The 13,149-nt window shown below is 35.4% G+C and overlaps 1 protein-coding gene across 17 annotated transcripts in view; it reads left to right on the forward strand.

Annotated features, from left to right (window-relative positions):
- The window catches only part of ROBO2 (roundabout guidance receptor 2), a 1,750,895-nt gene that overhangs the window by 1,722,589 nt on the left and 15,157 nt on the right, over positions 1-13,149 (forward strand). For 13 of the 17 annotated variants that reach the window (XM_055380941.2, XM_055380947.2, XM_055380948.2 and 10 more), the window contains one exon: positions 976-1,181. In XM_055380941.2, the coding sequence (XP_055236916.1) occupies positions 976-1,181 (206 nt within the window). Of the gene's footprint in view, positions 1-975; positions 1,182-11,255; positions 11,439-13,149 lie in introns of all 17 variants that reach the window. The other 4 variants (XM_063703928.1, XM_063703929.1, XM_063703930.1 and 1 more) reach the window with 1 other exon arrangement.

Raw genomic sequence — 13,149 nt, forward strand, 5'->3', positions numbered from 1 at the left:
ATATAGTGAGAATCCCACTCTACAAAACATTTAAAAACTAACTGGGCATGGTGAAGCACACCTGTAATGCCAGCTACTTGGGAGGCCAAGGCAGGATCGCTTACGCCTGGGAAGTCAGGGCTGTAGTGAGCCATGATCGCATCACTGCACTCCATCCTGGGTGGCAGAACAAGACCCCTTCTCTCCAAAAAATTAAATAAATAAATAAATAAATGAGGGTTGATAATGCATGATCTATTTATTTCATAAGGTTGAGATTAGATTTATTCATTGCAAAAGGTTTATTTAACACACTAGTGTTCTAAACACAGAGAATGCTTAGATGAATTGTTTATGCCTTTGAGGAGTTTAAGACTTTGGTGGGTGAGACAGATACATAAATAGCTACTAGAGCACAAATTAGTTGTGCCTACCCTAAACTGGGTTATAGTGAAAGTGGAAATAGCCTTCCAGCCTTGATGTGAGAGAGATCGTGTGGGGAGGAAGCCTTCTAGGGTGGGAAATGTGTTCAGGGTTGGGAGGTAGGGGATATTAGGTCCTCATATGACATCTTTTCTTCATAAGGGCCAGCAGGCAGCATGGGTTACACAGACTGAGTAGAATTTTGACACTAAACTGGGAACAAAAGTATAATATTTTTGGAGAAAAATATTCACTTTAAATAGTTACTCGTGGCGAATATTCCTAGTCCCCTCTAGATGACTTATTTTCACAAAAATACTGGGCCCGTATTTTTTTTTTCCGTGTGTTATCCTATAAATACCAAGTGAAGAGTTTAATGGTTTATGTTTTCCTTGTTTGGTGAGGCTCGTATTCATAGCCATTGTTTCTGCTGAAAGCATTATGAACTCCTAAATTAGTTAATGGAAAGGAAGAAGACAGTATGAGTTACTATAGCATGCATTTAATTAAAATTATGATTTTGTTGCATGTTAATAAGTTGCTTTTCTTTTTTAAATTTCATTTGAATTCTAGGCACATTCAAAGCAATAATCAACCTCCACAGCCTCCAGTTCCACCGTTAGGTTATGTGTCTGGAGCCTTGATTTCTGATTTGGAAACGGATGTTGCAGATGATGATGCTGACGACGAAGAGGAAGCTTTAGAAATCCCCAGGCCCCTGAGAGCACTGGACCAGACTCCTGGATCCAGCATGGACAATCTAGACAGCTCTGTGGCAGGTAACGGAACCAATTTAATAGGAATAACTGACCTATTGGTAACATTAAAATGCATCAAAAGTCAACTACTTCCTTATTGTAAGGTTTATTCCACTCCATCTATTTCTGTAACATTTTAAATGTGTTAATATTAAATACAAAATTCAAAAAGGATTTGGAAATACTTTTGCTTTGCTGCAAAAATGATAAGAAAATTCATGAATTTTAAAAAGCTTTAAAGACATGAAAGAAAACTCAATTATATCTAGGGCTTTCATGAGAAGTTCACTCTACTAGGAAACCAAGTCTATTACATTAAAAACCTTGACTTTTAGAAATGATCTTTTTTATATATATCAGGAATAACATATGAAGTGAATGCAATCTTAAAATGCTTCTTGATATTTCACTCTGTAAAATCATTCACTGATGGAAAGTAAGCATGTCTCCTGAATAAGCCACTTTAAGGTTGCACAAGGTATTATTTTTAGAATGAAGAAAATGTGTAGTGAGATAAACCATATGTTTATGCATTTCACATTGCTGCATCTAGTAAATGCTTCTCTTCCAAGAAATGCAGTTATTTTTTCTGTTTATTTCTTTGGCTTCCTCTTGCCTTGTTCATCAAACGAAAGAGTTGCATTGGAACTCTTCTATGATGATCCCAGGACTGAGGTATAACCTATTTTCAGGGATTTAAATGTACCAATTTTTTTAAAGAAAACTTTAAATCCTAAAATGGACACAATGAATTTGGAGAAAACTAAAAATTCAGTCTTTCTATTCAAATAGATATACACTGTTGGACACACAAGAAAATGCCTCTTACATGACTGTGTAGACCGAGCTACAACAAACTGAAGTCTGGTCTCTGCATTTCACTGGGTCTTCTCAGAAGACCACTCATATCTGTATTTACCGTGATGACATCTTTCATCCTAGGAGATATTTTACCACAATCCCGCTTAATTCATTTTTATGCCAAGAGCTTCCAAACTTTCACAGATTTTACACAATGTGTTAGAGTTCTACAAACACTGATGGGAACTGGTTTATGACAGTGATAAAGCAGCATCAGTGCCTATGATTTTTCTCTGTATTCCTCCCTGAATTACTCAATGTGTGATGCATGAGCCCATTTTTCAGTTTTTCTTCTTATCCAGGGGCTGGTCTGCTTGCCAGCCTAATTAAGATTTAAGAGCTGCAGATACACCGCTGTGATTTGAAATCCAGATCCAACCGAAGGTGACAGAGCACAAGTTAAAATCTTCAAATGCAGAGAGCTGACTTATTAGTGCACTATTATGTTAAGCCCCTTTGCCTGAATTTCCAGCATAATCTCCTTCAGGGTAAAATTCTGCATATTTTTGCATATTTCACTAATGATACTGAACTCTTTTCCATTAGGAATGCAGTAACAAATTGCAATAATGATGAAAAACAGTCAGCTATAGTCTGTGTAGTTCTTTTATTAAATATTATAATGTCAAAGATGATAAATACGTCTATAAATCAAGAGAATGCCATTTTGCACTTTTACATGCTCACCTGTGACATGTTAGGCTGCCTGATGTGACTGCAGCTCAAGCAGTCTGCGTTTCTCCTGTAGCTAGTGTAATGTTCATTCCAAACGAAGCTTTTATTGCTGAGAAAAAAAGTCTGGTTTCCTCCTTGAATTCACTGTTTAATTACTGCCATATATAAAAACCTCAGGGTGTTTAAGTTTGTATTCCATGATGAGTTTATCCTATGAATAATACATCTCTTTAGTAAAAGAAGTTGTGTTCTACACAAAAGTAGCCAAATACAAACTCACTTTTTTTTTCCTTTCTCTTCCACAATAACTTTGTGGAGAAGGTGTGATCAAAGATTTAATTTGCTTTCTATGGTATGTGAGTAAGTGCTTATAAGTGTGTGTGTGAGAGAGTATGTGTTAGATGTGTGAGTGTATTAGAACGTGGGTGTGGGTGCTTGTGTAGGGGGTGAGTACGTGTATAAATGTGTGAGAGTGTAGATAAGGTTGTAAGTGTGATATAGTGTGTGTGCATGCATGCATGCAGACATGTATGAGAATAGCCCTGAGGTAGATGTATATAAAGACTGAATATTAGAGAAATCAGCATGCCAATGAATGTTGTTCTAACATGCTTATGTTTTCCTCAGACACTTAAGGCTAGTTTAATGGCGCTGAATGAGGTGGACAATAAAACAGGCATTATTTCTATGAGCTTTTTATGTTTTTAACATCGTAAGTGCCCATACAGTGGATGCGGATCATACCACCAGTTACTTTGGGTTCTAAATATATTTGTGGTGTGAATAAATTAGTCATTACCTCCCCCTGAAATGCTGTTAGTTATTTTCACTTTCATGAAACTAATGACCATTTTATTAAAGAGATCTAACAGTTACAGGAGGCAGCATGGGTTACACAGTCCCTGAAACCCTGAAGCCAATCAGAATATTGGGTTCCAGTCCCTGCAACTCTGAAGCCAATCAGAATATTAGTTCAATAACAACACTGGGATGGGCTGGTAAGCCTGTATGTAAAATTATGCAGGATTTTACTTGGATATATTGCACTTCACAGCTGCCACATTAGGGAATATATCAGCAGTTATCCAGGGACAGAGCCCATTTTTTGGTAAAGAAATAAGCATGTTAACTACAATTAGTTGTTTTTATAACAACTAATTTGTGAGGGAGCTCTTAAATTTTGAAATGATGTTCTATGAGTGGAAAAGGCTAAAAAAAAGAAGAAAATATCAGCAGTTCCATATCCCATAATCTCAGTACTGGATAATATGTATTTGCAGGTCTGCTGTTAATATTTCTTTCTTCCTACAACAAACACCTATCGAATGCCTATTACTTCTAATCACTTGGCTAAAAATTTAGATTCAGTAATAATAATAATAATAGGTAACACATATACAATCTTTACGAAGTGCAAGGCATCTTTCTTTCTTCTTTTTTTTTTTTTTTTTTTTTTTTTTTTTTTTTTGTCGGAGTCTCACTCTATCGCCAGGCTGGAGTGCAGTGGCACGATCTCGGCTCACTGCAACCTATGCCTCTCGGGTTCAAGCGATTCTCGTGCGTCAGCCTCCTGAGTAGCTGGGACTACAGACGCCCACCACCTCGCCCAGCTGATTTTTGTATTTTTAGTAGAGACGGGGTTTCACCATGTTGACCAAGAGGGTCTTGATCTCTTGACCTCGTGATCCATCTGCCTCGGCCTCCCAAAGTGCTGGGATTACAGGCGTGAGCCACTGCAGCCGGCCCATGCAAGGCATCCTTCTAAGCAGTAGCCTGTATTTTTGTGTGGTCTCATGAGCTAAGAATGGTTTTTCACATTTTTGAAAGGGTTGTAGGAAAACAAGAAACTAACTAACAAACAAAAACTAAGAAGAATGTATGACAGAGACAGCAAAGCCTAAAATATTTACTATCTGTCATTTTACAGAAAAAGTTTGCTGATCCCTATTATAAAGTTTTAATGTATATTAATTCATTTGATCCTCACAACCCTATTAATAGTATTATTTTCATTTAATAGATTAAAAACAGAGGGTTTTTAAGCCTTTGTCCAGGTTACCCACCTGATAAATGGAAGAAGAATGTTCAAAATCAATCAGTCTTATTCTAAAGACAAATTATCATGATCCCTGCTCTGGAAACACACAACTTTCTTCTAATCTGAGGAATAGGTATATTTAAGAGGAAAATAATATGCTGGTTTGTTGCTTCATATGTGGAACTGAGTGTGTGTGTATATAAACACACATGAATAAATATGTATACAAGCACAACGTATAATTTTCTCTCTAGAAACATTAGTCCTTTTTCCTTATGCATTTAATCAAGATCAAGATATTAATTTTAGATGTGACTTTTGTGATTCATTTTTTTCGCATTCAGTTCTATGTTTATTTATAGTGACCCATGCTAACAAAATTCAACTGTATCAGCACTTTTTGCAATGAACCTCATTTTAATAATTTTCGTTGTAATCTATGCTCATAATGCACACCTATTTGATTGTAATAAAATACAACATATTTATTTATTGCAGCTCATTGCACTCTGTTTGGGCTAGAAAGTAAACATAAAGGCTTGTTTCTGTCTTCAGGAATAAGCCTGTAATTTCTTCCTAAATGCCAAACCGTTGGGTAACGGGGAGGGAGAGGGCTACAATACTTATTTCTGTAATTTCCATGGCAGGAGTCAATGGTAATTGTTTCCCAAATTTCATGACACCACCAGGAAAAAAGAAACAGAAGGCAGTAGGAGAGAGTGCAGGGGGAAAATGCCCTCAACGTGTAGCAAAGATTCTAACTGCCTCAGTGATCACAAAAAGGAAGACTGAGATTGTGTGCTGTTCAGTGAAACAAGTACAAAGTTTCCTCGACTGCTGGACCCCACATGAATATCACAGCTGAAAGGAAATCATGGCTCTATATTTTGTGTTACGTTTTTGGAGGTTTGTTCTGGAACTCCCACAACAGATCAGTATGGAAACAATGAAACCTGGTGGCCTCACCATCTGACTCGACCACACAGCTTTTAGAGCCTCGGCCACTAAAATATTTGACCTGAAACTTTGCTTTTCTACAAAACTTAAAGGAAAATAAGTTTAGTATTAAGGAAAAGTTCAGGGATAATGCTACAGTAATCAAATTAATTTCTTAGACTACTTTAACAGGTTTGATGCCTTTAAAGAACAATTAAATGTGTATTTCAAAATTGAACAGATAAAAAGGGGAAGTGGGATATTACACATGTAATTTTTATCTGAGTGAAACAAGGTATCAAGCATCGTATGTCCTAATGAAGATATTTTTAATTGCTTATTTTGCTTTCCATATATATTACACATTCCTTTTCTTTCTTTCTTTTTTTTTCTGAGATGTTGTCTCACTCTGTCACCCAGGCTGGGGTGCAGTGGCACTATCTCTGTTCATTGCAACCTCCGCCTTCCAGATTCAAGAGATTCTCCTGCCTCAGCCTCCTGAGTAGCTGGGATTGCAGGCTCGGGCCACCACGCTAAGCTATTTTTTTTTTTTGTATTTTTAGTAGATACGGGGTTTCACCATGTTGGCCAAGCTGTTCTCAAACTCGTGACCTCAGGTGATCTGCCCATTTTAGCCTCCCAGAGTGCTGGGATTACAGATGATTACACATCCCTTTCTCTCTGAGGCACACAGGTGGAATCATTGCACATTCAATACGTTTGAGTGAAAGAAGAAGTTCTGTAGATTTGACATGTTTTTCTACGTGTAGGCAAAGGTCAATATTTGGATTAATTTGTCTAAAGACATTTGTAGCTGCAGCTTTTACTTAATAGGTAGACAAATAACATTTAATAGGAAAAGTTCATAGATTAAATATTGGTTGAAAAAATGGAGAATGGCTAGTTTTTGTATCTCATAAAAATGGTAATGCAACAATTAGTAGGGTCATCTTATAAAGCACAGACTTTACTCTAGCTTAATGGATCTAAGGATAAGCATTTATCAGCAAGGAAAGATTTAGCATAAAACGACATGTAAATGAATTGATGACTGATCATAAATTAATTTTAGTGCTGAAGATGTAATAGAGACACAGCAAGATGCCACTTTATCATGATATTTTACTGCTCAGTAACATCTGAGCAACAACTTAATGTCCTATGTGCAGTACTACTTTAACAGCTTGAATACATTTGAGATTTTTTTTGCCTTTTCTGCAATTTAAATCAGGGAAATTTGGAAAGATTGAAAATGTAAACACAAATAAATTTGGCTATCTGACATAAATTCATTGTTCATTAAATGTTTAAATATGTATTGATTATGTTTGGGGCTGAAACATGTCAAATTGGTATGGAGTGCTTATTAATTTGTAAGAAGCCTCTAGCCGAATTGGTTTTACCTGGTGTTCATTTTAATTTTCGTGTTTATACTTATGTTTGTGAAAGAAAATCAGTTATCACAAAAGTGACTTACTTTTAAATTTGTAGATTAATGTTTTTATTTTCATTCATTCATTATCTTTTCTTCTCTCTCTCTCTTTTTGTGTGTGTGTGGGGGGGTAATTGTTTACCTAAATCTTCAGCTCATTGCTCTTGTTTAAATCTCAACATTTTTCCTTTTTTCAGAAAGGCCACTAGACGTAAAATCAGTAGATGTTCAATACATTTTAGCCATTTTACAGAAGGAATTCTAACATCTTATATACTATTTGATTCATGGAATGTGGCCAAATGTCTTTTAAAAATATTTACCATAAATATGCCCATTCCATACATCTTAACCAAACTGTAGAGGAAGGGATGTCGAAGATCCCAGACAGAGAGGCAGAGAGACAAAGAGAAGGAGAGAGAAAATTTCTTTCTATGTTCCTTGCCCTCTGTTTTGAAGGCAAACACAACTACACTAACGTGAGACACTTCCCTCTCTTCAGATTGGGTCATGAGATTTCCTGTTGCCCAATATGGCCAAGTATCTGTGGTCACATATCTTTAATTCTGAAGTCATCTATCTAGTCTCTTTGCTCTTACAAGAAGTACAAACGAAAGAATAGCTGACGTTCTTTCTGTATTTACCAATACTCACTTGAAGCCCTGGCCTCCATGTGACTCTCTCTTCCCAGAGGGAGACAAAAAGCAGCAGGGAAAACTTCATGAATAATTGGGAGTTTTAAGGACATACAAGGAGCATTAAAGGCTGGGAGAAAGGCAGAGCAAAGACACAAAGGCTGGAAGTAGTCCATTTGTTTAGAGTATCACAAGTGTGTGTGTGGAAATGCTCGGATGAAGAACTGTCAAGTTACCACAGGGAGATAAACAGGGTTATCTGAGGCGGAAAGTTAGGCTGATTCTCTGCTAGGAGGTCTCACAGGATATCATTTCTTTAGTGATGCTACCGTGGTGTAGGATTTACTGGTTTCACCTGTCAATAGCTACACCACAGTCAGTTTTATAGGTTCAGAGACTAAATGTGTCACTATGCTAGATCCTCAGGCTGGAATTACACAGCAAGCAGACATAGACAGTAAACGAAAGAAACTCAGCTATTTTTAGGCTGGTTATAGTGGAAAAAGAAAAATTTAAGAAACAAATCACTGGGCCAAGTGCATTAAGATGGATAAATGAGGATGGAAAAGTTACACTCCAAAGAAACTTAGCTGCCACTTAATGTAAATTTTTTATCTTAATTTGAATAAGATATTGATAAATATCAATATTCAAGTATATCAAAGCATAACCAATACACATGCATATATATCACATATATGTATACTATTTATATAGTGTCATCATATTCCTTATTTAATAAACTTTCTAAGAGTTCTTATAAGAAAATTATTTCTATAGTTAAAATAAGGACATTGCTAAGAAATTACACATCAAATAATGTCATACACAGAATTATAGAATAATGAAAATATTGAATGCATTTAATTCCATATGCCTACTGTTTATTGAATTTCTAATGTACAATGTCACTGGACAATAAATATGAAAATAAACATGAAATAGTTCCTAATCTCCAGAATTCCATTGTCTAGGAGAGGAAACACATGTGCAGTAGACCATAATATATAGAGAGAACTGATATGCGAGTTTATGTGTAGTGTTTGGAAACCAAAGGAGGTAGAGAGATTGATTCTCACTATAATAGGACAGAATCATGGTGATAACAGAAATGGCATTTAATTTAGACTTTAAAGTTTGTCAGTGGTTAATAGTGTTAGTGGCAATATCTCTGTCTAAAGAATGAAGGATGATGTTACATAAATGAGCAAGGAGACACACAGGCTGTAAGAGTGAATGAGGACTAATACACAGCAGGTATATTAGTCTGTTTTCACACTACTATAAAGATATTACCGGAGACTGGGTAATTTACAAACAAAAGAGGTTTAACTGACTCACAGTTCCACACAGCTGGAGAGGCCTCAGGAAACTTACAATCATGGCAGAAGACAAAGGGGCGTGTCTTACAATGTAGCAGGAGAGAGAGAGCAGGGGAAATGCCAGAGATTTATCGAACAACCAGTTCTCATGAGAACTCCCTCACTATCATGAGAACAGCATGAGGGAAACCACCCCCATGATCCAATCACCCCCCACAAAGTCCCCCCCTTGACACATGGGGATTACAATTCGAGATGAAATTTGGGTGGGGATGCAGAGCCAGATCATATCAGTAGGCTAGCCTAGATATGGAAGGGTTGCAAATATTTAATTAGAAGTTTGGATATGGCAGTGGCTAGCTGGGTAAGGCTTTAAACAGAGGAACACATGTATGTAAGTGCTTCACAAAATAATGTAGAAAGCAATGAGGAAGATAGAAGAGACTAGAGGGAAATCAGGTAGGAGGGGTTTAGGAGTAAAACAAGATGAAGATTAAAGAGATGCTTATTTGGAAAGTAAGAGCAGGTATTTATTTAGAAATACAAGAGCAGGCATTTAGAAATACAGAAAACAGCACAGGGAAGGGACTGGGAGTGAACTTTCAAATGTTTTTAAACTATCCTCCGTTCCAGAGTTTCATATTCTTTTGTGACCCCCTCACTGAATTTCTTTGTTTTTTTTTCTTATCTAGTATAGCATTATATTGCAAAGCCTACTGCATTATTTCTTCTTCATTTTGGATTGTTGGTCCTTGACTTGTGGTTATTAACCCAGAAATGATTCTCTCAGAAGAGGCTCAGTTGCTGGTGTTATCTCGGCTTCCTTGCAGTGGCCTGTGTCAAGGGAATTTGTTTGAAAAGTAAAAAGTGTATCTCTGTGCTTTTGGCAACCAGAATCAAAACTCTATCTTTCTTTGCTACACTTAACACCCTTTTAACTTCTCAGATCATTCTAACCAGTTCAGCTTCTGTTTTCTCTGTATTGAAAGTGCATGAATCCGTGTCATTGTATGCTGGCCTCTTGACTAAAATTACAAATACAGCATCAGGGCAACACTCCTAACTATTCTGTTGTTGCTTAAATATTACAGAAAAAAATTAAATGATCTATAGCATTTGACTTTCATCTCTTTTATGTAAATATGTATTTGGTTTATTTAGAAATCTTAAATTAGTTTCTTACAAATACTTTTTGCCCCTCTTCTAACAAATTTAGGATAAGCAATACTTGGTAGTTTTTTGTGTCATGAATTAATGGTATACCAACATAAATAAATCTTGTAATATTAATTGTATTAAGTAGGAGGTTATGTTCTCAGTCTGTTTTTGTCTAAGAAAACATATAAAATTGTAAATGACTTGCTAGAAAATTAAGAAAAAATGTTTCTGAGTATCCTCACAACTTACAGCTCTTTAAACGTAAAATTAAAATTATTTTCCTCTATTCTCATGTTGCATTTTGCAGAAAAAATTCATATTAATGCTGATGATAGTCCTTATAAGTGTTACTTTTTAATATAAATATCAGTATTAAAGAGAAAACTGGAGTTCTTAAATAACTTAAAATGCAAAGTAAGCAAAAAGAGCATTTAAATTACTAGAACTTCTTTAAAATACATTTTTTCTTATGTTCTAAGTTCATTTGCTTTGATATTGTTTATACATTTTTTGTTTGTGAATTTTTGTTGTTATTTGTAATGAAGTTTAAATTTTAAAATCTTGAAATAATTTTTGCCGTTTTATGATATACAGTGTAGTTTCTATGCAGATTATCATTGGAGTCTGCGTTAAATTCAAAATATATTCACACTATTTCTTCAACTGAGTCTTTGATAAGTTTAAGTACACTAAGTTTGTTTTACTAAAAGTGTTCATTTCTGAATTATAGTAACTTAAAATACACATCGCAGCTGTCTTTTGGAAAACGATTGTGTAATAATTTAAACAATGTAAGAGTTGAACAGTACAGCACATGCTTTGCTTATGTGCTGCAAACAGATACAGGTTTCAAATGAGCTTCATTCTTCTGCACAAAAAATGTTTAAAATGTACATGATACTTGCATTTGGCTAAAGAAATCATGATGAAACTTCAAGGAAGAAGCATGGACAGCCTACTTGCTCATTAGTATAGTGTGTACAAGCAGATGAGATTTTCAATATATACAACTCACTAGACAACTACATTTGTTTTTAGGTTCAATGGTAAATGGATGGGGCTCTGCATCTGATGAGGATCGTAACTTTTCTAGTCATAGATCTAGTGTAGGTAGCTCCTCAGATGGCTCTATCTTTGCCAGCGGCAGTTTTGCACAAGCACTGGTGGCAGCAGCAGATAAAGCTGGTTTTAGGCTGGATGGAACCAGCCTTACAAGAACAGGTTGGTAGACTCCAAGTCAACACTCTTTGCATGAGAGAATCTTGTCCTTGGACACTGACCTCTTTTCTCCTGTTCTTTCTCCTTAGTGAGTCTGACTGTAGGGCTTTCTTTAATACGCATGAATACAGTTTGGATGCTCCACTACCCAAACTCTCTTCGGATGCTAGTTTTGCAGAGCCAAGAATAGACTCCTCCTCACCACTTTCTCTTATTTTCCTTTCTCTTCACGGCTTTGCTGATTAATTGGAATATGCTTCCTTTTTATACTACGGCAAAGCAGCAACTAAGATTGCCATTAAATTTTCAATAACTCACATTTTGCAAAATCCTCATACAATTAATAATGTACCCAGTGATTAAAATTACTCAGCCTTTATCTCCGTTACTTTCCTTTGCCTCATCTCTTTCTGCAAATGCATTTTCTGGGAAGGTTTCCTTAGCATGGGGTGAATGGGTCTAGGGTTGTCTGTCTTACCAGTTCAAATAGCTTATGATCTTATTAATTGTTTGGCTAGTAAGATTTTAATACAATAATTTATTATTTGTCTTAAAGGATGCTAATTAAAGATACACCCACTGCATTTGCAAGTTGAATAAAATAATGACTACATGTGTATTTCTCTTTAGAATAATTTAATTTTGATTTCTGAGAGTGATAAGTAATCATATAAAAGAACAATTGTATAATTTTTCAAGTGCTGCTCATTCCACAAAAAAGAATACGGGATTAATAATAGATCAGTAATTTGTAAACTTTTGCAACAAAATAACTTAGGCATGATGCGTGCTTTTACATTTGTATGTATAATTCTTAACTATACATATAAGAATATTCTAATATATGAATTAAACTGAATTACTTTGCAAAGCAAACTAATAAAACATTAAGTACATTTGCAAAATCTTAACTGTAATCAAATAGTAAACAAAAAAGATTTTTACCCTTCACTAAACTCTCAGGTTATAAAAATGAGTCTTGGAAGTTTTCTTGGAATTATACCATCAATATTTCTTTTGAGCATACATTAGCTATCTTTAAATGAAATAAAAAAGATCTAAGCATTGCAGAGGTTTATTTTTCAAATAGCATCCAAACTAAAATACGTTGTAATAGAACTGTTATTTGAATTGTCTTGCATTATAAGGCATAAGTCTGAAACTTTATGTTGCTTGAGTGCTTTTTGCAGCATTAGCTGTAAACAGAGCAGTGAGAACGTGCAAGGAAACTAATACATTAGAAGGCACGAGTGCATTTCCTGCATGTATGCTAATAGCTAACACAGCATTAAGTAATATCATGTCACGTCGACGTAAGAAAATGTAACTACATATAATAATGTTGTATGAAATGAAAACATACACAGGAGAATAAATGCATGCACATAAACCAGGCCTCTGTTACTATAATAAACATGGTATTGAAATCATAAGTTGTTGAAAATTTATTAGCTAACCTTTTCCCAGAATAAATTTCCCTGTATACCTACTCTAAACCACAAGAAAAGGACACAGCACATATCATTTTTCAATGAGAATTTGGAGCCTGCTCAGATACAATAATATTAATCAGAAAATACCTATTGCATGCTGGATATACAAGGTGATTTTAACCTGCTATCCTCTACACAGATGTTGTTGAGTTTCTGCCAAAAGAGATAGAATTCCTTGTGTATGTGGATAAGTGGTAAGGTCAATTTAATATATGTGTCTG

The sequence above is a fragment of the Gorilla gorilla genome, chromosome 2 (assembly GCF_029281585.2).
Source record: "Gorilla gorilla gorilla isolate KB3781 chromosome 2, NHGRI_mGorGor1-v2.1_pri, whole genome shotgun sequence".
NCBI classification, from domain to species: Eukaryota; Metazoa; Chordata; class Mammalia; order Primates; family Hominidae; genus Gorilla; species Gorilla gorilla.